The 22,890-nt window shown below is 39.2% G+C and overlaps 1 protein-coding gene and 1 non-coding gene across 15 annotated transcripts in view; one reads left to right on the top strand and one right to left on the bottom strand.

The window, feature by feature from the left end:
* The window catches only part of Mphosph9 (M-phase phosphoprotein 9), a 57,703-nt gene extending 34,819 nt beyond the window's left edge, over positions 1-22,884 (bottom strand). For 9 of the 14 annotated variants that reach the window (XR_009226909.1, XR_009226910.1, XM_058579807.1 and 6 more), the window contains exons 1-9: positions 22,730-22,884; positions 20,429-20,690; positions 17,823-17,964; positions 15,010-15,099; positions 14,278-14,801; positions 12,149-12,272; positions 6,906-6,999; positions 4,544-4,650; positions 519-979 (exon numbers count right to left, since the gene is read on the bottom strand). Coding sequence is in view for 12 of the 14 variants with exons in the window: in XM_058579807.1 (XP_058435790.1) it covers positions 519-979; positions 4,544-4,650; positions 6,906-6,999; positions 12,149-12,272; positions 14,278-14,801; positions 15,010-15,099; positions 17,823-17,964; positions 20,429-20,532 (1,646 nt within the window). In the remaining 2 variants the exon portion in view is untranslated. Of the gene's footprint in view, positions 1-518; positions 980-1,138; positions 1,265-4,543; positions 4,651-6,905; positions 7,000-12,148; positions 12,273-14,277; positions 14,802-15,009; positions 15,100-17,822; positions 17,965-20,428; positions 20,691-22,729 lie in introns of all 14 variants that reach the window. The other 5 variants (XM_058579816.1, XM_058579812.1, XM_058579811.1 and 2 more) reach the window with 5 other exon arrangements.
* On the top strand, positions 6,288-6,394 carry LOC124093701 (U6 spliceosomal RNA). Its single transcript, XR_006852038.1, has one exon. It is a non-coding gene; the product is annotated as a U6 spliceosomal RNA (small nuclear RNA).
* Positions 22,885-22,890: the final 6 nt, after the last annotated feature.

Here is a 22,890-nt window from a genome sequence, read left to right as displayed (position 1 = left end):
ATCCCCCAAAAGCTGACAATAAAGTGAAAAAGACAGATTACTTAATTTTTAGATGCTTTATCTTAAAAATGCTATATCTTTAAATCTTTATACATTACTAAGGTTCAATAAAAATAATTCTCAGGGCTGGGGTTGTGGCTCAGCAGTAGAGCGCTCACGTACCACATGTGAGGTGCTGGGTTCGATCCTCAGCACCACATAAAAATAAATAAATAAAATAAAGGTATTGTGCCCACCTACAACTAAAAAACAATATTTAAAAAAAAAACCGGGCTGGGGATGTGGCTCAAGCGGTAGCGCGCTCGCCTGGCATGCGTGCGGCCCGGGTTCGATTCTCAGCACCACATACAAACAAAGATGTTGTGTCCACCAAAAACTAAAAAATAAATATTAAAAAAAAATTCTTTAAAAAAAAAAATAAAAAAATAAAAAAAAAAATAAAAAAAAATCATTCTCATCATTCAATCAGACATCACAGAAAATCTGTTAACATTACAAGCCGTCACCGAAATACATACTTAGACAATATCACGGGATCTTCCAGGGAAGTCAATGAAATGCATTCTGGGACACTGTTGGCTGCATCTGGAAGCTGGGCCTGACTGACCGAGGCTGACGCTACCATGACAGTGTTCTCTTCATCTACAGTGTTGACTGAGATATTGTTACTAGTCATAGTGTACACTGAAGGAAATGTGGAACTGGTCCTACTTTCACTTTGGAATGCATGATTCTTCCAAGAGTCCATTGATGAGGCTTTTGCATTTGAAGGATATTTTGGAAATCTGGATAACTGAGAAGTGATATTGCTTGCTTGTGAAAATGAGTCGATGTCAGAGTGACTAGATACGCCTGGTTCCAGAACAGAGTCTGGTGAAAAGGATATTCTGTCATCAAGAGCATTCAAAAAGCCATGTGGTTGAATCCCCGAAGTCTGCTGATTTGGCTTCATATGCAACGTCGGATCTAGAGTAAGGACCTAGAAATAAGACAGACAACCAGAAGTTTCCCTTGGCACACTCAGGCGTTTTGCTTGCCTTCAGTGAGTAGGCTTTACACCTCCTGGGGACAAGGAAGCTCACGGTAAGAGTCACCGTCAGAAGCATCTTTCATTTCCACTCAGCAGTGACAGCTCTACCTCTGGAAGATGATTTGGGTTGGAAGCAGAAGTGAGATTCCTCTCAGGTAACTGCTTGTTTTCCCTTTGCTTTTTATGATAAATATCCTTCAGTGATCGGAGCTTCATCTCATTACTAGTATTAGACTTAAAGATATGAAACAAAATTATTTAACTGGTATCATCAACAATGAAAAAAATTTACTGACATCAAGATAAGAACCATAAAAATTTTTTGAAAGACTTTTAAATAAATTGAAAATCTAGACAGTCAGATTAAGAATACAAGTTTGGAAGCTGAATTTCCTATGTTAAGTTGTCTTCAGAATGAAAAAATTTCATATCTCCTAAAAATGAGTACCAAGAGGACAATTTGAACCTAATTTATTTAGCAGCCTATGAATACTTCCAAAGAATATGACCCCTTGGTAATTCCTATTACAATCTGGATTCTGAATGTCCCCAGAGGCTCATGTGTTGAAGGATGATCCCCAGCTGACAGAGCTACTGGGAGGTGAGGCCTGGTAGAAAGAAGTCAGGTTGGGGGTGGGCCCTTTTAAGGAGATGTTGGGACCCTGGACCTTTCCTTTTCCTCTGTGCCCCTTGGCATCCAAGGCGGGCAGTACTCTCTGCCACAAGCTCCTGCCATGACATACAACCTTACCACAGGCCCCAAAGCAACACAGCCAAGCAATCACAAACAAACCTCTGAAAGCAAGAGCCAAAAAAAACCTTTCCTCCCTTAAGTTGATTATCTTACTTATTTTATTACAGCAATGCAAAGCTGACTCCAACACCCCTTCCACTTAAAAAAGAACCAAGTTTTCAGGTAAGGAAAAAAACCTCACAATGAATGACTGAAGCAGGACAAGAAAACTTCTGGCCAAATTGATTTCAGGTGACATGGGGACAAGTTTACAGAGACAGAATTGCTCATCTACTTGGTAATATTTATTATTTTTTTTAAAGAATTGGCAGATAATAAAAAAATAAAGAAGGGCTGGGATTGTGGCTCAGTGACAGAGCGATTGTCTTGTACATATAAGGCCCTGGGTTCGATCCTCAGCACCACACATAAATAAATAAATAAAGGTATTGTGTCCATCTACAACTAAAAAAAAAAAGTTAAAGAAAATAAATTAATCAATAAAAATAAACTTCTTTAGTCATTAAAATAAGACTCAACACTGAAGCTTAAAATCATTCTCAAGCATTCTGAGGACCATCCTCAGCAAATTAGTGAGACCCTATTTCAAAATAAAAACAATTGGGGATATGGCTCAAGGACTTTGCTATGCTGTAAATGTCACAGAATTACTATAAAGCTTTAAATAGTAAATCTTTAGGGTTGTATTATTTCAAGGTGTGACCCATAGGTTGTGACACAGGTACCAATTAAACCTGGGCCTCAAATTTAAACTGTGGACATTACCGCAAATGAAATTATAGATCCAACAAGAAATCTACTGATAGGATACTCATCATACAGCTTTGAGCTTATGTCTCATTTCCAGACCTCCAAAGCCTGCAGCATACCAGGAATCCTTTCTGTTTTTATGTTGCCCAGGATGGCCTCAAATTCCTGGGATTACCAATTCTCTACCTAACCTCCCAAGTAGGTGGGACCACAGGTCCCATCACACCTGGCTTACCATGAATTAATATTTTTTAATAAAACCTATAACCAGGGGCTGGGGCTGGGGCTCGGGCTCAGCAGTAGCACACTTGCCTGGCATGTGTGAGGCACTGGGTTTGATTCTCAGCACCACATATAAATACATAAATAAAATAAAGGTCTATCAACAACTTTAAATAAATAAATAAATAAAACCTATAACTAGCTTTTGAACAGGACAATTAATTATACTTTTTATGCATGCATTAAAGACATTAATCTGTTAAAAACTAAACCTTTACAATGTACAATTCCCATAATCCTGTTTTGGAATTCTACTCAGTGACCATAAGGCCCTTCACAAGTCCTGAAGTTCATGACAAGTAGCAGCACTCCAGCTATAGGCTACAGCCTGAAGAGTCCCCGCCTGGTGGCCTGAGTGAGCAGCTGGCATTCACACTTAGAGCTCATGACAATAAGGTGCTATTTTCACTACTTTTATGATATTCTTTTCTTTCATATTTTAATATCTCTGAAGTGAGAATGCCTCCGGTAATTAATGGCATCTTTCAATTGCTTTAAGTCAAATAACAGTTGTGACATAATGGTCACTGCCTACTCATAAGCAAATATCAAAACCATCAAAACTTTTCAAATAGGTCTTAGCAGCTTAGAATAAAAATCTTGGAGACTACAGAGGAATTTCTGAGAGTCCTTATTTAAGGAAAAGGTTAACCACCCATGTTTAGCAATGATTTTTATAGGGGAGTCAAAAGCAAGCCATTACTATAGGTAAAACTCAGTACCATGGCCTTTTTTAAAAGAAATGTCGAACCACTGGGTGTGGTGGCACACACACCTATCATCTCAGCACCCTGGGAGGCTGAGGCAGGAGGATTAAAAGTTTAGGACCAGCCTCAGCAAATTAGTGAGATCCTGTCTCAAAATAGTTGAGGACACAGCTGCATGGTAAAGCATCCCTGGGTCTAATTCCCAGCACCAGAAGGAAAAAAAAAAAAAAGAGAGAATTGTTCAATCACCATTTCAATCATTGAATCACTGTTGGTGGTGGAAAGATATGTAGAAAAACATGGAAACCAACACTGAATTGAAAAGAAAAGCGTTATTTTGAGACAGGGTCTCACTAGTTTATCCCACCTCCCCCAAATTCATTTAACTCTTGTGTTCATCTGTCTCTGTTTCTTCCCTGAAGTTTGGGATATTAGTTCCAGTCACTTTCTGAGTCTGATACTTACAAATACCTTGATGTCCCCACTACCCTGTCTGTTCCTACATGTCACTATTTTTTTTACCTCACCATTGGCTTCTTAGATTCTCTCTCCTTTCCCAGTTTACTGTCTCTCATTACCTGATCAAAATACAGAAATAAAGTATGTACATCACACACACATCCAAGATGGTATTATTTATTTGGTTGTTCTGAAGTAAATAAAATGTTTACAGAAAGAAATATTATTTTCTTATTCAAAGAAAATAGAGCAAATTAATTTGCCCATAATTATGATACAAATGGATCAGTGGGAGATGTGACAGAATGGAAAATAAATATCAGAAGATCTTGGAAAAAGGGAAGTTGTTAATAGCTGAAGACAGGCATGAAAGCATTTCATTTAGTTTCACAACACTAACTGGCCATTTTTAATTCCATTTTAAAGTAAGCTTTCTAAAATCACACAGGCAATAAACGTCAGACACAATTCGTAAGCAAAGGAATATGAGTCTAATACAGAACTTACAACGGAGAACTTAACTACAGTCACAAAACACAAACACCCACGCACGTTCATTACCTGGTTCGGTGACACATCTGCCAAGGTGCAGGGTACAAACGTCTTCTCTAAAGATTGAGGCAGACAGTGATACATGTCCTTCTCCTCCAGCTTCCAATAGGTCAGTCCTGACATGACAAATGCACAGAACAGCAAGGAGTGAGGAGAGAGCAAAAGTGCTTTCTAAAATAACTAGTACTATGTAAGGAAGATGAAAAATAGCAAGGAACTAGCTTCTGGCTACCTGGGGAAAGCAAGCTGAATTTTTATAAAGAATCAAATAAATGCCTTACCATGTCAGAATCCTGACTTAATGATGCAAATATTAAAACAGATATTATTAAAAGCCAAATGAATTAGTGCAACTTAAAATACATTTTGCAGGGGTGGGTACCAGGGATTGAACTCAGGGGCACTCGACCACTGAGCCACATCCCCAGCCCTTTTCTGTATTTTATTTAGAGACAGGATCTCGCTGAGTTGCTTAGGGCCTTATGCACCACCGTGCCTGGCTTAAAATATATTTTATTTTTTTAATTTATTTTAATTTTTTTTTTTTAGTTATTGATAGACCTTTATTTATTTTACATGGTGCTGAGAATTGAACCCAGTGCCTCACACATGCCAGGCAAGTGTGCTACCACTGAGCCATAGCCCCAGCCCTTAAAATACATTTTAAAACAGACAATGTCTTTTACTGTGCCAGGCTAGGAGGCAGAAGGAATGAAAAGTGAACAAGTGCAGGATACACAGGAGGTTGCAAGATGACAAGCACTCAACGCAAAGTTTCATAATAGGATAAACGGCTCAAGGAGGAGGCAGGACTATTTTCATAGGGTGATCAGGGTTGGCTAGCTGAGAGGGTAGCGATTACTAGGTACGTGGCCATTTTCACCATTCGAGGAAGTCTCCCGACATGGAGAGAACACTTTCAACAGAGGAAGCAGCTGATGAGAAAGCCATGAAATGAGAACTTGGCTTGCGCTGGAGCAGGTGTGGAGGAAAGGAAGGACAAAGAGCTAGAAGGCTGGCTCCTGCTGGGCTTCCTGGATCGCTGTTATCCTGAGGAAACAGGGAACCACTGCAGGCCTCAGGGCAGAGGAGTCACATACCTAACATATCTTCTGAAAGGATCCCTTTGACCACTCTGCTGAGGACAGGTTGGAGGGTGATGGTGGGGGCGGGGGGGAGCAAGGGCTGTTAGGAAGCTTGAAGAAATGGGGAGGGGAGGCCCTCCATGGGTGTCAGCAGGGAAGGAGGTGAAACCGGCTTGGATCCTGTGATACCTGTAAGGTAAAGCCAATCCATCCTCATAAATTAGATGTGGGAAATAAAGAAAAAGGAAAAAAAGGAAGGGAGCCCTAATATATAAAGATGAGAAGAGCTACCTAAACTTGTCAGCCACTCAGACCAGAATAGCTCACCAAGGATTGCACAAAATGGCTCACAGAGGCTCTGAATTTATTAATTCATTCTGGAGAAACTTAAAAAGGCTGAGATGATTTTTGCAGCCATTTGAAATTGTTGCAAAAGTACCTCATTCCTCTGTCCTTACAGACTTATTAATGCAAGCAAGAAAGTCATGGCTACCAGGGGATGCCACAACATGTGGCGCCTTCACACAAACCATACTCATACCCTATGTGTGGTATCTCCATGGAGTGGGAAATGCAGCCAGCTGCAAAAAAAACTAAACCAACAAACCAGAACCTTGCTGGCAAAAGGAAAAAAAAAAAAAAAATCCAAAAATTAAAAAAGTTTTCCAGTGCTCGCTTTGGCAGCACATATACTAAAACTGGAACGATACAGAGAAGATTAGCATGGCCCCTGCGCAAGGATGACACGCAAATTCATGAAGCGTTCCATATTTTTGAAGGTAAAGTCCTTCCTGGGGTGGATGCTCTCAGCAATGTTTAGTACTTTCCTGCCTTTTGGTTCCTGTGCATGGCCCCTAAGTCATCTTAGCATTTTTCACATCTCCATTTGGCATTAGCTAAAACCTCCCCCCACATCAAGATTCAGCTAGTGGCCAAGAGAGGTAGCACCAGGAACCCTTAAACAGTTGCACAGCATCTCAGCTCATCTTTACTGCACCCTGGATTTGCCTATATTCTTCAAGGTCTCATTTAAATTTCTTAGTGACTAAACCATTATGCATTCTAGAGTGCATCTATTTATATTTTGCCTGTTAAAACAAAGTGAGCTGTGTTAGCTTAGTTCTCTTTGAAGTAGCTTATTTTGATTAGCTTGTCACTGTTCACTACTCGGCATGGAAACAAGATGAAATTCCAGTTTTAGGGAGAAGCAATTGATGAACTATTAAATGATCAATAAACATGTCCATTGAAACTGGGGAAAAAAAAAAGAAAAAAGTTTTCCATACCTGTTCCTGAATCAGACATCCACGAGCTTGGATCTTCATCTGGTTTAGAGAGGTAAAAAGCACGAGGGTGTGCAGCAGCAGCAGCAAAATCAGACTGCAAGTCAAGAAAGAAAACACCAGACCTCTAAAATCACTGCATACACACCACTGACCCAATGAGTGACCACCAGCGCCACACCAGGTAAAGACCTACAGCGTGTCCATGAGGAAGAAGGTCCTGCTTTCCCTAGTTATAAAAGCACAAAGCAAGAGGACCAACAGTGAAGGACTTTCCTGCCCCTGTGTAATTTATGAGTTCATTCTGGTTCTCTGTGAAACTACAAAGAGAAAACTTGAGTCTAACGAGTTCAGAACAAAAATGTATTTATCATTTGCTGTCTACTTCCAAAAGAAATTTGAGGTGCCTGAAATTAAAGGATAAAAATGAATGTTTAAAAACCTTAACAGTTTGTTTTGTTACAATTATAATAAATCAAATTAATTTGGAAGATCACATATCAATAATATGAACCTTTAATAGTAAAGTATTTCTTATACACAATTGGTTATTAGACACAAAAAAGGCAAAAAATGCTTATCATCATCCATTCTGATAAAAATATTAACTTATTTTTATTAAGTTAATATTTAACTTAATAAAAATATTAAGTTAAATTATTAACTTAATATTAAAAATTAATAACTTCTGTGGGTCAGAAGTATTAACTTCTCTTCACAATCTCTCTTATTGTCACATGAAATCTATTTCCAAACAGAGATATGTATCATAGATATTTCCATAGAACCTTTTTTTAGTTTTTATTTATTGACTGATTTATTTATATTGGGTGGGGGTACTAGGGGTTGAACACAGAGGTGCTTTACCATGGAATTACATCCCCAACCCTTTTTATTTTTGAGACAAGGTCTTGCTAAGTTGCTGAGGGTCTCACTAAATTGCTAAGACTGTCCTCAAACTTGCAATCCTCCTGCCTCAGCCTTCTAAATTGCTGGGCTTACAGGTGTGCGCCACCACACCTGGCCCCATGGAAGCTTTTCTTATCAGTTCCTCCATCATGAAAGTTTTCATTCCCGTTAAAAAGTTTTTTTTTTGTTGTTGTTGTTTTTTTTTTTTTTTTTTTTAATTTTTTTGGTAGTGCTGATTGAACCCAGGAGCACTGTACCACTGAGCTACACTCCAAGTCCTTTTTATTTTTTGAGACAAGGCCTCACTAAATTACTGAGGTTGGCTTCAAATTTGTGATCCTCTTGCCTCAGCCTCCCAAGTCACTGGGATTACAGGCATGTGCCACTGTGCCTGGAACTCCACCATTTTTATAAAGTGATAATGCTAGAATCTAAAAGTAAGCCTAAACTTGTCTCCAATACTTCTGGATAGTATTAATTAGGTAGAAATGCATCTTTCAATAGCTTCCACCTTGTAAATCCTAGTTTACTGACTCCTTGAGGTCACAGGAAAACAGATCTTATCCTTGACTCACAGAGGTTTTCAAATTTAAAATGTTGTGGCCAGGCGCCATGGAGCACACCTGTAATCCCAGCAGCTCAGGAGGCTGAGACAGGAGGATCACGAGTTCAAAGCCAGCCTAGCAAAAGTGCTAAGCAACTCAGTGAGACCCTGTCTCTAAATAAAATACAAATATAGGGCTGAGGATGTGGGTCAGTGGTTGAGTGCCACTGAGTTCAATCCCTGGTACAAAAAAAAAAAAAAAAAAACCAGAAAAGAAAAATGAAACATGGTTTCCAGAGGTTGACATACTCCCTGGGCTAACCCCCCCAGCAACTACAACAACTTTTCTACATGGGAAAATCCACCATGTAGGGAAAGAAAATCCATGGGAAAATCACCTCACTCACATTCTCTGACTCTGCCCAGCCCTCTTAAAAGTCTTTAAATTATATTTGCTTATGACCACTCATGCAGTCACTGCAGGAGCAACAGTAACTGAGGTGGCAACACTTTATCTACAGGAGGAAGTTAATCACAGGAGCCTATAAAGCACCATTCAGCCTCTTTTTTTTTCAAGAGACAAATTCCTCAATCTACTTCCTTTCTTAAAACTCTTACCTGGGGCTGTGGTTGTGGCTCCAGTGGTACAGCACTCCCCTAGCATGTGGAGGCCCTAGGTTTGATCCTCGCTTGGCACCACATAAAAATAAAGGTATTGTGTCCATCTACAACTAAAAAAATATAAAATAAAAAAAAAATAAACTCCTATCTGTTGGACCAGGAAAGGTGGCTGGAGAAGTCCAAATCTAACAATCCCAAGTAGAACACTTCTCCCCGCCGCACTGAAGCACAAGCTTCAGTGCACTGGATGGACACCATAGGCGCAGGGCTCCCTGCACACAGCAGTTTGCCCACAGCAGGCAGACAAGGTACCACTGAAGAAAACATGTCCTGCTCTGGAGGAAAATATAAGCATGGTGCAACAAAAAGCCCTTCTAAAACATAAACCCTCTGAGCTCAAGAAGCCAGTCCAAGCTGAGCACAAGGGTCTGCTAATCTGCTCAGCAAGTCAAGGGGCCCCTCTGGAGAAACACTCAGAAGTCCTACAGCCCGGGAAATGGGTGAGTCACTTCTATCCAAGACAAAGGACCAAGGAAACAAAGAACAACTTCAGCTCTAGAAAACACTTATTGCTAAACAATATACAATTTCAAGATGTACTTCAAAGCAGCTATTACTCAAAATAAATCAGCACTGTGCAAAAAGAAAATTAGATCAGAAGAGAATCTGACAAGCATTCCCCCTTTAGAATGAAACTGAAAACAACAGGGAAAGAGGATCAAGAGGAAAGTGCCCACTCTGTGAAGCCAGAATTATGCAGGAAGAATGCATTTCAAGTGTGCTGCCTCTGATTCACCAACCAGCACACCTCAAAATCATTCAAAGTTCAGAAATACAAAGAAACTTGATTTCCCCCAAATAATTCAATACCAAATATATCATTCACCTAAAAAAATGAAAAATTAAACATGCATAGGAGATGACCAAAGAAAAGGAAAAGACTCAGAGGGGACCATCACCTCTTGCCAGATTCTTGGCTGCCCTGCAGATGCCAGGGCAGAGATGCTGTCAGAAGGGCATTTCTGAGCAGCCGGCCAGGCAGCGGTAGCTGATGGGATTCACCCTTGACCTGAGGAGGAAAGCTAGGCTGGTCAGCCTTTCTCAAACTGTATTGCACATAGGAATCACCTGAGGAGCTTTTAAAACTCCTCAAACACAGGTTACCCCCCACACCAAGGCAGTCAGGACTCCTGGGCCTGGCAGCCGAGATAAGTACGTTTTTCCACCTCCTCAGGTGGTTCTAATGTGCAGTAAAGTTTGGGAACCACTGGACTACATCAAATATAGACTGAGATTCAATCACAAAACACAACAAAAAAACCCACTGAATCCACCAAATACATAACACAAAGGAGAAAAGTCTTGGGGTGGGGGTGTTGCTCAGCAGTATAGCAGGTATTTAGTACACTTGAGGCCATGAGGTCAATCCCCAGTACCAAAAAAAAAAAAATTTAGAGATGGAGTTTCAGTTTTGCCCTTACAAACAACAGAAGAAACTACATTAGAGAACATTCTCCGTTTTCCAACGTATGAAAAGAACAACATCAAAAAAGCGGTTTTTATCTGTCTCCAAACGTTTGCATGCTATCACACACACAAGGAAAGCCCATCCTTGACAGCATATGAGTCAAAAGAACAGAACTGCCCAGGAGGCACCAAAGGGCTTTTCTAAGTTACAAAAGCTTTTATGCTTCATGCAGCTGTATTCACCTTCACTTCCCTCCTCCTGAACACAAATCTGAAAAAGTTCAAAGAAGGATGATATTAGAAAGCCTAATATCACATGTTGAAAAGAGAAATAAGGGGTTTGGGGATGCAGCTCAGGGGTGGCATGCTTTCCTAGCACACATGAGGACCTGTGTTCAGTCCCCAGCACAAAAAATAAAGTACAAAAGAGAGAAATAAGTAGCGCCTTACTTATAAAGGCTGGGAATTATCTTCTTATGACTTCTTTAACAGATCTTTAGCCTTGGATGGTGAAAAGACTATATTTAAGACAATCAAGATTTAGCCAACAACCAACTTCTAAAGGTATCAGGTTCCAGAAAGACTAGACTTTGCAATTTCAACTTTTTTTTTTTTTTTTGAGAGAGAGAGAGAGAGAACTTCAACATTTATTTTTCATTTTTCAGCGGACACAACATCCCTGTTTGTATGTGGTGCTGAGAATCGAACCCAGGCTGCACGCATGCCAGGTGAGCGCGCCACCGCTTGAGCCACATCCCCAGCCCCACAATTTAAACATATTATACTAAGTAATGCTGTTCTATGATACTTGAGACCAACAAAGGCTATACCAAAGAACTGAAACTTGGCCAAGTGCAGTGGCACATGACTATAATCCCAGCAGCTCGGGAGGCTGAAGCAGGAGGATTGAGAGTTACAGATATAGCTCAGTTGGTAGAGTGCTTGCCTCACATGCACAAGGCCCTGAGTTCAATCCCCAACTCCACACACACACACAAAAAAAGAACAAAATAGGGCTAGGGATGTGTGGCTCAGTGGTTAAGTGCCCAGGAGTTGAATTCCTGGTATCCCACCCACCCTCCCCCGCCAAAAAAAAAAAAAAAGTACCGAAACTTACTCCATGTCTGGAACTCTTTAATGAGCTGCTAAACTGGCATGGGGGCCACAATCAATTTAAACATTCAATCTCTTGTAATTTGGATTACAAATTCATAAATGTCCAAATTTCAATATCTTTATAAAGGCATCTTAAGGCTTCAATACATACAGTACTACTCCTTACAACTTAATAGTAATATGAATTATTTGAAGGGTTTTTCTGCTGTTTGTTTGGGGTGCTGGCAATCAAACTCAGGGCCTCAAATGTGCTAGGCAAGTATGCCATCACTGAGCTCCACTCACAGCCTTGAAGGGTTTTATTAAACTATTAAATGGGTTACTCTCAGGCTAAATGTAAACATTTGCAGTTCACAAAGAAAGAAGACCCTTACAAATGATCCATGCTTGTAGTATTTTATCCCTCATGAGCTAATTTCCAGGCTACAAAAGAAGCAATATTTACAGCAAATCATTATGTTCAATCTTTTGAAACAAAAGAAAAATTTGTAATTGAACAAATTAACAAGAAAGGGCAAAAAAAAATAATGACACCGAGAATTCGGCAAGCCCAAGAGCTCAGGCTGCCAGAGAAGGGACCAGCACCTACCTTCTTAGCGGGAGGTCTCTTGCTATGCTCACTCCCCTGCTTAGATTTTGAACATCCATCCTCTATATGGGCTCTCTTGGTTTGGTTCTGCTTCAGCTTTTGTGCCCATGATGTTATGGATTTACTATTAAAGAAGAGAAAGCCAAGATACTTTTTCTAGATACTGTCTTTCACATATAAGGGAAAACACAATAAATACTGCTTCAGTGGGAAATGCTTGGAGTTGTTTTTCTAGTAGGGGAAAGATGACAGGTTTTTAGTTATTCACCTAAATTTCTTTCTTCAATTTCTAATTACCAAAGGCAAAGAAAGCAAAGAGACTAACAGTGATTAACAATACATATAGTCCATGGTCATGGACAAGAACAAAAACCAAAACACACCCCCCAGCACTTCAAGTACTAAATATTATCTCTACTGTTAAAACACACTTATTAGGCCTGTGGCACATGCCTGTAATCCCAGCAGCTCAGGAGGCTGAGACAGGAGGATCGTGAGTTCAAAGCCAGCCTCAGCAAAAGCGAGGTGTTAAGCAACTTAGTGAGATACTGTCTCTAAATAAAATACAAAATAGGGCTGGGGATGTAGCTCAGTGGTCCAGTGCCTCTGAGTTCAATCCCCAGTACCACCCCCTCTCCCCCCGAAAAAGACAGGAGAATTACACTTTTGAGGACAGTGACTTAGTGAGACACTGTCTAAATTAAAAAAAAAAAAGGGGGGGGGGGCTGGAGATGTACTTCAGTTCCCAAGTTCATAAAAAAAGAAAGAAAAGGGCTGGGGATGTGGCTCAAGCGGTAGCACGCTCGCCTAGCATGCGTGCAGGCCCGGGTTCGATCCTCAGCACCACATACAAACAAAGATGTTGTGTCCGCCGAAAACTAAAAAATAAATATTAAAAAAGTTCTCTCTCTCTCTAAAAAAAAAGAAAAAACACACTTATTACATATATGAAGACACGAATGGTGTGACTATACTTTGTGTACAACTAGAGAAATAAAAAATTGTTGGGCTGGGGATGTGGCTCAAGCGGTAGCACGCTCGCCTGGCATGCGTGCGGCCCGCGTTTGATCCTCAGCACCACATACAAAGATGTTGTGTCCGCCAAATACTAAAAAATAAATATTAAAATTCTCTCTCTCCCTCTCTCTTTAAAATAAAAAAAAAATTGTGCTCCGACTGTGTAATATGAATCAAAATGCATTCTGCTATCATGTATAACAATTAGAATAAACTTATTAATTTAAAAAAAAACATAATCATTGACAAAGATGAATAATTATACTTGAGGAGGATAATAAGATTTGTGTTGCTATGGCTAAGCACCTTTAGCTGACACATCTGACATGTGAAGATATTAAACTGAAAATTTAGGGTAAACTCCAAAATTATACATTATTATTATTTTATTTATTTATTTATTTATTTTTACAAACGAGTATGGGGCTGGGGTTATGGTTCAGCGGTAGAGCACTAGCCTAGCACGTGGGAGGCCCTGGGTTCGATCCTCAGCATCATATAAAAGTAAATGAATAAAATAAAGGTATTGTATCTATCTACAACTAAAAATATTTTTTTAAAAAAACAGTATGTGTGTACATAAGTTTTGGTTTCAAATCACATGAACATGAGTGACAAGATCCCACTAGTAATGTAATTATTATAATTTGTTAAGTTTCTAGCAAATTTGTATATTAGTCACTGTAAGAAACAAAAAATATTTTTCTGGCAAGGCCTCCTACCTTAAGATTTAATAGTCTTATAATATTGCAAATGGGAAGAAAGTCAAATGTCCTTAGTATATAGCAGATTTTATTTCAATTTTCTACATGCAACAAATAAAAAATCAATTTAATGATAAAACTGTTACTTCTTTTTTTTAATATTTTTTTAGTTGTTGATGGACTTTATTGTCTTTATTTTTATGTGGTGCTGAGAATCGAACCCAGTGCCTCATGCATGCTAGGTGAGCACACTACCACTGAGCTACAACCCCAGCCCCTAAAACTGCTACATATTTTTTTTAAAAATCTTATTCTCTTACAGTCCAGTTAAGAGGAACTGTATTTACTAGATTCTGAATGTAATCAACGAGTAAAAATCCTCTTGAATGATGGAGAAATTCTACTTACCTATCTGCTTTTCCACTGTATACTTCAGAAATCTTATTTTCACCAAGAAAATTATGTTCAAATTCATCAGGAAAACTAGAAATATCTTCCTTTAAAGATTCACAAAACTCTTCAGGAGATTGTGCATAAAAACTGCCATTTCCTGCACCATCTACAGGCGAATCTGTCTGTACTCCTGGTGCTGGGTATTGTCCCTTGGGAAGGCCTGTGTGCTCCATGAGCTCTGCAGAGTCCTTGGATTTGTAGGTGTTCAATTCTGAGATACAAAAGGTGCCATACCCACTGCTCACAGAGCTGCCGTCCACATTGCAGTCTGGCTGTGATGTGGACATTTCTTGTTGCATCTCAGGCTCCTTAGGCTCGGGATAACTAATAACAGATTCATTTCTTTCACTATTTTCAGAAAAAAAACCCATCTGACTTTCTGAAAATAATTGTTTGCTTGAAGGACTTTTATCACTGGAAGCCCAGGAAACATTACTGATCTGCAATTTGACTAAATTTCTGATCTCCTCCTGTATACGCTGCAAACAAAAAGTTAAAGATTGGGTAAGAAACTATATTCACATCACATTTTTACAAATGTTATAAAAATGCCATGTTTCACAATATATCACTCTAAACATATCTTTAGTTCACAAAAAATTGATATAAAGTATAAATTGTTTTGCTAAAAATCTTATAAATACTAAAAACAAAAAAAAAAGAAAATCAATATAAATGATTACTTACTTGAATTTGGTTGTGGAACTGTTCTTGCTGAGCAACTATTTGTTCTTGGCATTGTTTTTCCACCAAATAGAACAGCTGTAACCACCTAGTCTTTTTAATTATAAAATATCTTAGTTAAAAAAATTTTAACTATTTCACAGAAAAATTCCTTCAATGTGATATGGCTTTTTAAAAATAAGGATTTTAATTTAAAGTTTATAAGCAAAATTAGCTTTTTTTTAATATTTAATACAAAAATATAAAGACAAGAAGCTTGGGTACCCCCACTTTTTTTTTCCCCTGCTGCGGTTCTGTGGAATGAACCCAGGAGCACTCTACAACAGAGCTACCTACCCATCCTTTTTATTTTATTTTTTTCTGAAACAGGGTCTCACTAAATTGCCCAGGCTAGCCTCCAACTTGCAATCTTCCTACCTCAGCCTCCCATATCACTCAGATTACAGGAATACATCTAGTTACCCCCTTTAAAAAAAAAAAAAAAAATTCTACGTGTAGATGGACAGCATGCCTTTGTTTATTTTTGTGGTTTTGAGGATTGAACCCAGTGCCTTATGCATGCTAGGCAAGCACTCTACTGCCGAGCTATAGCCCCAGCCCATAGTTACCCCTTTTTTATGTAACCTGCAATATGGATAAATAGAAGGTCTGGGTAATGTTTTCGTTGAATAATGCTCAAGATAGACTGTCCCTATTTTTCAGTAGAGCTCAACTTTATTAGATCCAAAGCCTTACACACAAGTTTTCTTTTCACTGTTACTTTGGGGGGGGTGTGTGTGTGTATGTGTGTTTGTACTAGGGACTGACCTAGGGCCTCACATATGCTAGTCCTCTACCACTGAATTACATATCCCTAAAGCAACTGTTACTTTTTTTTTTTTTTTTTTGCAGAACTGGGGATTGAATTAAGGGGCAACTTTACCACTACATCCCCAGTCTTTTTTTATGAGACAGGGTCTCACTAAATTGCCCAGGCTGTATTGAACTTGTGATCCTCCTACCCCAGCTTTCAGAACAGCTGGGTTTACAGGTGTGTGCCAGTTTATTGGGCCTCGCTCTGTTACATTTTTTTTTTTCTATCACAATATAATCTATGATGGGGCTGGGGTTGTGGCTCAGCAGTAGAGCGCTCACTGAGCATGTGCGGGGCGCTATGTTCAATCCTCAGCACTACATAAAAATACATAAATAAAATAATATTTATTTAAATAAATAAATATTTACATATATATATATATATAAATAAAATCTATGAATTTGGACTGAGGTTGTGGCTCAGCAGTAGAGCACTCATCAAGCACATGCAAAGTACTGGGTTTGATCCTCAGCACCACACTAAAAATAAAAAATAAAAATAAGGGGGCTGGGGTTGTGGCTCAGTGGTAGAGTGCTTGCCTAGCATGCGTGAGACACTGGGTTCGAATCTCAGCACCACATATAAACAAATTAATAAGCAAAATAAAGTCCATCAAAAATTCTTTTAAGGGCTGGGGATGTGGCTCAAGTGGTAGTGCGCTCGCCTGGCATGCGTGCGGCCCGGGTTCGATCCTCAGCACCACATACAAACAAAGATGTTGTGTCCGCCGAAAACTAAAAAATAAATATTAAAAAAATTCTCTCTCTTTAAAAAAAAAAAATTCTTTTAAAACAAATAAATAAATAAATGGGAACAAAAATAAAAATAAAAAATAAACAATAAAGGTATTGTGTCCATCTACAACTAAAAATATTTTTTAAAATAATAATTATCTGTGAATTGAAGAAAGGCTGACCTAAAACAATATAATGCAAGGTACAATAGGTACCTGTGGTAAAGTACTAACTAGAAGCTTTAACTCGTAAGCACAACAGCCAAAATACTTCAAAGTGGATTTAGATTTTCCAAAATGAGGATAATTCCATATAAATTACTTAAAATATTAAGACCAATAATTTTAATTATTAATTATTTTAATAATAATTTTAATGGTAATTTTTAATTATTATTATGGGGGTTCTCAGTTCTCTGAACAAAGATATTTTAGTTCACATTTTTTTTTTAATCTTTTTAATATTTATTTTTTAGTTTTCGGCGGACACGACATCTTTGTTTGTATGTGGTGCTGAGGATCGAACCCGGGCGGCATGCATGCCAGGCGAGCATGCTCCGCTTGAGCTACATCCCCAGCCCCTAGTTCATATTTAATATACAAATGTTTCATCACTAATATATTGTTAAAAAATACTTTTTTTCCTTCTCTTTCCCTCCCTCCTCCCTCCCTTAATCCACTTGCTCAACCCTACTGATCTCCCTTCTATTATTATTATCGCTGTTATTTTATTATTTTATTGACTTTATTTTTGAGGATTGAACTCCAGCCCTAGTATTTTTATTTTAATCAGTGCATTAAAATTACACATATAAGCCATGTTCACCATGGCATCTTCCTATGTGGACACTGTGTAACGTGGTGAACTCACTACCATGCCTCCCCCCCTTTCCCGATCTCTCCACCTCCTTCCTCTACTCTACTGGTCTCCTGTCTATTTTTGTGAGACCCATCAAAAATACTTTTTTTGTATGATGCTGGGGATTGAACCCAGGACCTTGTGCATGTAAGGCAAACCCTCTACCAACTGAGCTATAGTCCCAGCCCAAAAATATTTTTGATCACCTTTTTTACATTCAATATTGTTCTCCAACAAACATAGCCTAACTACTTCCACAATAAGTATTGTGCTCTTCTGAATACAAATTCGTAATAGAATTCAGTAGAAGTTCATTTAAATGTAATTATTTTAAAATTATCAAAATAAAACAAAACAAGATACGATACCTCACAGTTTTTCCAAAGTTCCGAGTCAGTCTTTCCACTGTTCTGTAGCTCTTGCGTTAAGGAGTTTAGGAACTCAGCTGTACCTTGAATGGCAGAGGGTGTGGTCTTCCCTGAGAAAGAGGATACCCCATTTGTACTACTTCTGTTGAAACATAAATAATTCAAATGGTTTTCTTCATTCTACCAAAGTGTTGAATAATTCAGCAGTCCAAGATTTAACAAAGTAATACAAAACCACTGATATTTAATCCTTCTAATGGTACCTCAATCGTTGAAAATCTGATCATAAGTCTGGTCACAAAAAGAAGACATCAGTAAAATGACAGGCAGTGCTTAGAAATCTTTAAAAAAAAAAAAAAAAAACCCAACAGAAAGACTTCTCAGGCATAATGAAAACACTCCAAAGAATCAGCAGGAAATGAGTCTGTGGTAGCAGGTACTAAGCAGTCTCCAGGTGAGAATCTCTATGTTCCAGAGCACTATCTCGAGCCTAATTAGAGAATAGCAGTTCCCTGTGTAGTGGGGACTCTCTCTCCACTTCCAAAATTACAGTCAAGTCTTGTCACCTGGATCCCCTCATTGGTGTGATGTTCTGGTGCTTATGCCAAGTAAATTAGCAGCAAATATTCAGGACTGATTTAGCCTATTCATTGTGATTCCTTCCAGGAAGACTGATTTTTCCAAACTTAAGTTTAATTCACATTTATTTTATAAACATATACATCATAATTCAGGATACTGAATTTTGTTTAAAATCTAGGCACTGAAAGGTCATTTTAATTTTTATTAATACCCTGCTTTCACAAAGAATTTGTTAAAAAAAGAAAAGAAAGAGAAAGAGGTAATAATGAAAAATAATAGTAAAATAATAGAGTTAGGACAGGTAAAGTATTAAAATTTCAAGGGAAAGAAGAACATGATATGTTGTTCATAAGGGATTTATACAGTTTTAATAATCTAGTTTCATCATGTAGATTTAACTGCCGGTCATAAGGACAAGGAAGCCAAGTGCAATTACAAAATTTTCATAAGAAAGCCATATTTAGGTTCCTCCAGGCAAATCAAATGCTATATTCTAAAAGGAATTTCTTCCAGAAATGAACTTCAGAGAGGCCACCAAATGAGAACAGCAAACAAAACATGTGGCCAACCTTCAGCAAGTGTACATAGACAGACTATTGGAGCAGACATCTCTTGTATGCCTTTTTTTTTTCCCCTTGAATACTGGGGATTGAATCCAGGGTCTTGGGCATGCCAGGCAAACACTCTACCAACAGAGCTTTATCTCCAGCCCTCATTTTAATTATTCTTGTAAACTGCTTTAAATTCCTCAGAAGGCAGGCAGAAAATTAAGTTATTAAAGTAACTTATTTATAATACACCATTCCTTCAAGACCCATGAGTTTAAAGCTATTTACCCCTTCATAGGTAAGCCCTAAATGGCTGTGTCCTTGCTTTCTGCTATGTATCTGCTTTTTATAACTGACTGTCTAATATACCCTGACTTGTGGCTGTTGGTTTTTGTTGTTGTTGTTGTTGTTTTTGTAGTTGCAGATGGACAGCATGCCTTTATTTTATTCTTTTACTTTTTATGTGGTGCTAAGGATCAAACCCAGGGCCTCATGCATGCTAGGCAAGCACTCTGCCACTGAACTACAGCCCCAGCCCTCGTGGCTGTTTTTAAGCTACTATAAACTTACAAATAATGGAGCTTGTTGGCCTGCAAATTAAAAGTACAGAGTCTGATTAAAAACAAACCAATGGGCTGGAGGTACAATTCATTGTTAGAACACTTGCCAATCATGAACAAGGCCCTGGGTTCGATCCCCAGTACCACAAAACAAAAAACAAAAACCACTGGGCAGCCAGGCACCAGTAACCCAGGAAGCTGAGTCAGGAGAATCCCAAGTTCAAGGCCAGCCTCAGCAACTTAGTAAGACCCTATCTCAAAATAAAAAAATTAAACGGGCTGGAAATGTGGAAAAGAGCCCCTGGGTTTAATCTCAGCACCAAAAAAACCCCCCACACCAGGCTGGGATGTACTCAGTGGTAGTGATAGAGGGTCTGCTTAGCATGCACAAGGCCCCAGGTTCCATCCAACACAACAAAAACAAAAAATCAACTATGGAATAGCTTAAAAATAAGATGCATTTTGTTGACTATTTTGTTATCTCAGAGTCTGTTTTTTGCTTAGTTCCTAATATTTAATTTTAATTTCTACTTTCCAGATTGGTGAGGTATTTCTGCAATACAAGACATTAGTTGTACCATTAATTTAAAATGCAGAACTAATAGTTAGGCAACAAAAATTTTTAAATATTCTTATTTACCAAAGCAAAAAATTAAAAATTTAAAAAAGCATAAACAATTAGCAAAATAAGTTCTTTCTCACAATGCTCCACATGCAAAAACACATTTTTTTCTAGAAGAAATGAAAAACACAAAAGAACTAAAAGTATTCTCAACTTAAATAATTGTTCCTGAACAGTTCCTGATTTTTTTAACACATTTAAATCAGCAACTATGACACTATTTGGATAAACTGATACACTATGCAAATAAAGTTATTTTAGTTTATTGTTACAAAATATCTATCCCATTCTTACCTATTAGTATTTAAGCTCAATCCAAGAGAATGGGGAGAATTTTTGATATCAGATTCTACAGATGAAGCTTTTTGTAAGGTTTTCACCAAGTCAAAATCCTCCATAGTGTACAGAAATTGTTATACTCTCTTATTTGAAAATATAGGCTTTTTCACTGTTTGAGGAAACTGAATCCGGGTCATCTTCAGATGCTTCATCGTCTACTGGCATTTTCAGTTGCTAACATTCAGAACTGTGAAATATCCTAAACTTCCTTGAGAGTCTGAAAATGAATGGGGGAAAAATACTTGTACAAAAAGCCACTAACTTAGCAACTGTCCTTTTGTGACTTTGGAAATCTTCACTTCTTTTATAAAATCTACATTAAAGACAGCATCAATATTCACAATGGCCAAAATACAAAAACAACCCAAATGTCCATCAACAGAGGCATGGATGATGACAAGTAGCACATTCATATGATGGAGTATGATTCAGCTTTAAAAAGGAATGAAGTATTGGTACATGCTATAACATGAATGAAACATAATGCTAAGTAAAAGTCAGTCACAAAAACCACATAATGTATGATTCCAATTATATGAAATACTTAAATTGGCAAATTCAGAGACAGAGAGTAGATTAACATTTGTTAGCAGTCGCAGGTAGGAAAGAATCAGAGTGACTGCAATAGGTACAGGGTTTCTTTTGGGGGTAATGAAAAGTTTTGCATTTAGTGATGGTTCTACAGCCTTGTAAAAACCACTGAAACTTATTTGAAAAGGATAAATTTTATGGCATGTGAATTATAGATCTCAATTTAAAAATCTACATTAAGGGTGATTTACAAACACAGCAGCATCTTTTTCAGAATTTTGTATTTAATAATCAAGCTTCTAGACACAATCCTATTATGTAACAATTGGAATGCTTACATTCATTGTTCACTTAATAAATTCTAACAAGTATGCGTGTTAGTTTCATGCAGTGACTAGAAGAACTTAACTGCTTATTATTAAAAAGAGAAAACTGTTAACACGATTGTTTCCCTACTGTCTGGAAGCAAACTTTGCACTATCTAGTCTTTTGTACTCTGTGCATGTATCATTTCTTTAAAAATAAACTATGTGTCAGGTCAACTAAATTTTAACTGAATTATAACTAAACTATTACAATATGCCTCCTTCTTTGCGAATTCAGGCATTTAAAAAGAATTGAGGAAACCAGGGGAAAAGAAAGACAAAAGGGGGTGGGGGGTAAACCTGTGCTGCTCACAATAAGAAGCGTTTAAAAGAGTGCAACCGAGGACCATTACCTAGGGCTCCCACTTCCTAGGGCCTGGTTTTAGAAAAGCACTTCACCAAAAGCTATCAGCTCATCAAGAAAGCATCTCCTTCGGGGACAGGTGTGAAAGCCCAGGGTAACCGGACCGAGCTAAATGCAGGCCTCCCCAGTGGCTCGGCCCAGCACCAATGACAAACGGGGCATTGAACAAGCCAGGGGCTGCCCGCTCCACACCCGAGTCCCAGCCACCCCGCGCCACGCCAGGGGGCCGGATCTGCAACCCCATCTATTTCCTCCCCGGCTGAGGCCACCAGATGCGGTGGAACCCGACGGAAAACCAGAAATTCCGGGGGGACTCTCCGGTTGGGGCGCGGGGCGGGTGAAGTCAGCAAAACGGGGGAGGGGCTGACATAAGATGCAAAATGTTTTAAAAAAGGGGAAATTTGATAGGGAATAAATATAGCAACAGAGGCGTTTTTATATTTTTCCAGCAACAAAATCTGCCCCTCCAGCCCCCGCCCCCACGCACTAGAAAACGGGGGTGGGGACAGGGAACACCAATGGGGCCCACAGCAGCCGGAGGTGGACAGGGCGTCCTCCCCGCAGGGCGGCCGCGGCACCGCTGCGGGCGGAGGCCAGAGCCCCTATTGCTGGAGGCGGCTACCGCGTCAAACCAGAGAGGAAAGAAAAGCGCTGGTGGCAGAAACCACCGCGGAGACTCAGACACCCAGGCACCTTGTCAATTAAAAAAAAAAAAAGAAGAAGAAGAGGAAATTAATTAATAATAAAAAAGCCCCCCCCCCGCCCCTCAGAAAGGCCGCTCTGCGATTGGGCCGCGCGGGTGTCACTCAAGGGCACCGAGTCTAGAAGAGGCGCACGCAGAGCTGAAAAACCCCACACGCCAGTGAGCTCTGGCCGGGCTGCTCCCCAGACAGTTGTCTCCCCTCACCCTGGCCCATCTGAGCACTCAGGTGTCCGATACATCTCGTGCCCCATGCCCCGCGGCCAGCAACTCTCCGCAGGCAGACTGTCACTTACCTGGCCGCCGCTCCCACTGCCGAAGTCAGGGTCAGCCGAGCGGCCTCGAGCGACCGTTAAACTCCGGGGAACGTGCGCGCGTCCGGCGTCTCTCCCGCGATTGGCTGCTCGGAAAGGGGCGGAGACGGCTAAGCGCGGTGCGCGCGTCTGCCACCCACTTC

This window comes from Marmota monax, unplaced genomic scaffold, assembly GCF_021218885.2.
Source record: "Marmota monax isolate L192 unplaced genomic scaffold, Marmota_monax_Labrador192_F-V1.1 WCK01_AAM20220418_F8-fsc00092, whole genome shotgun sequence".
Classification (NCBI taxonomy): Eukaryota; Metazoa; Chordata; class Mammalia; order Rodentia; family Sciuridae; genus Marmota; species Marmota monax.
Note: the sequence above shows the minus strand (reverse complement) of the source record. Positions and strands in the feature narration are given on the sequence as shown.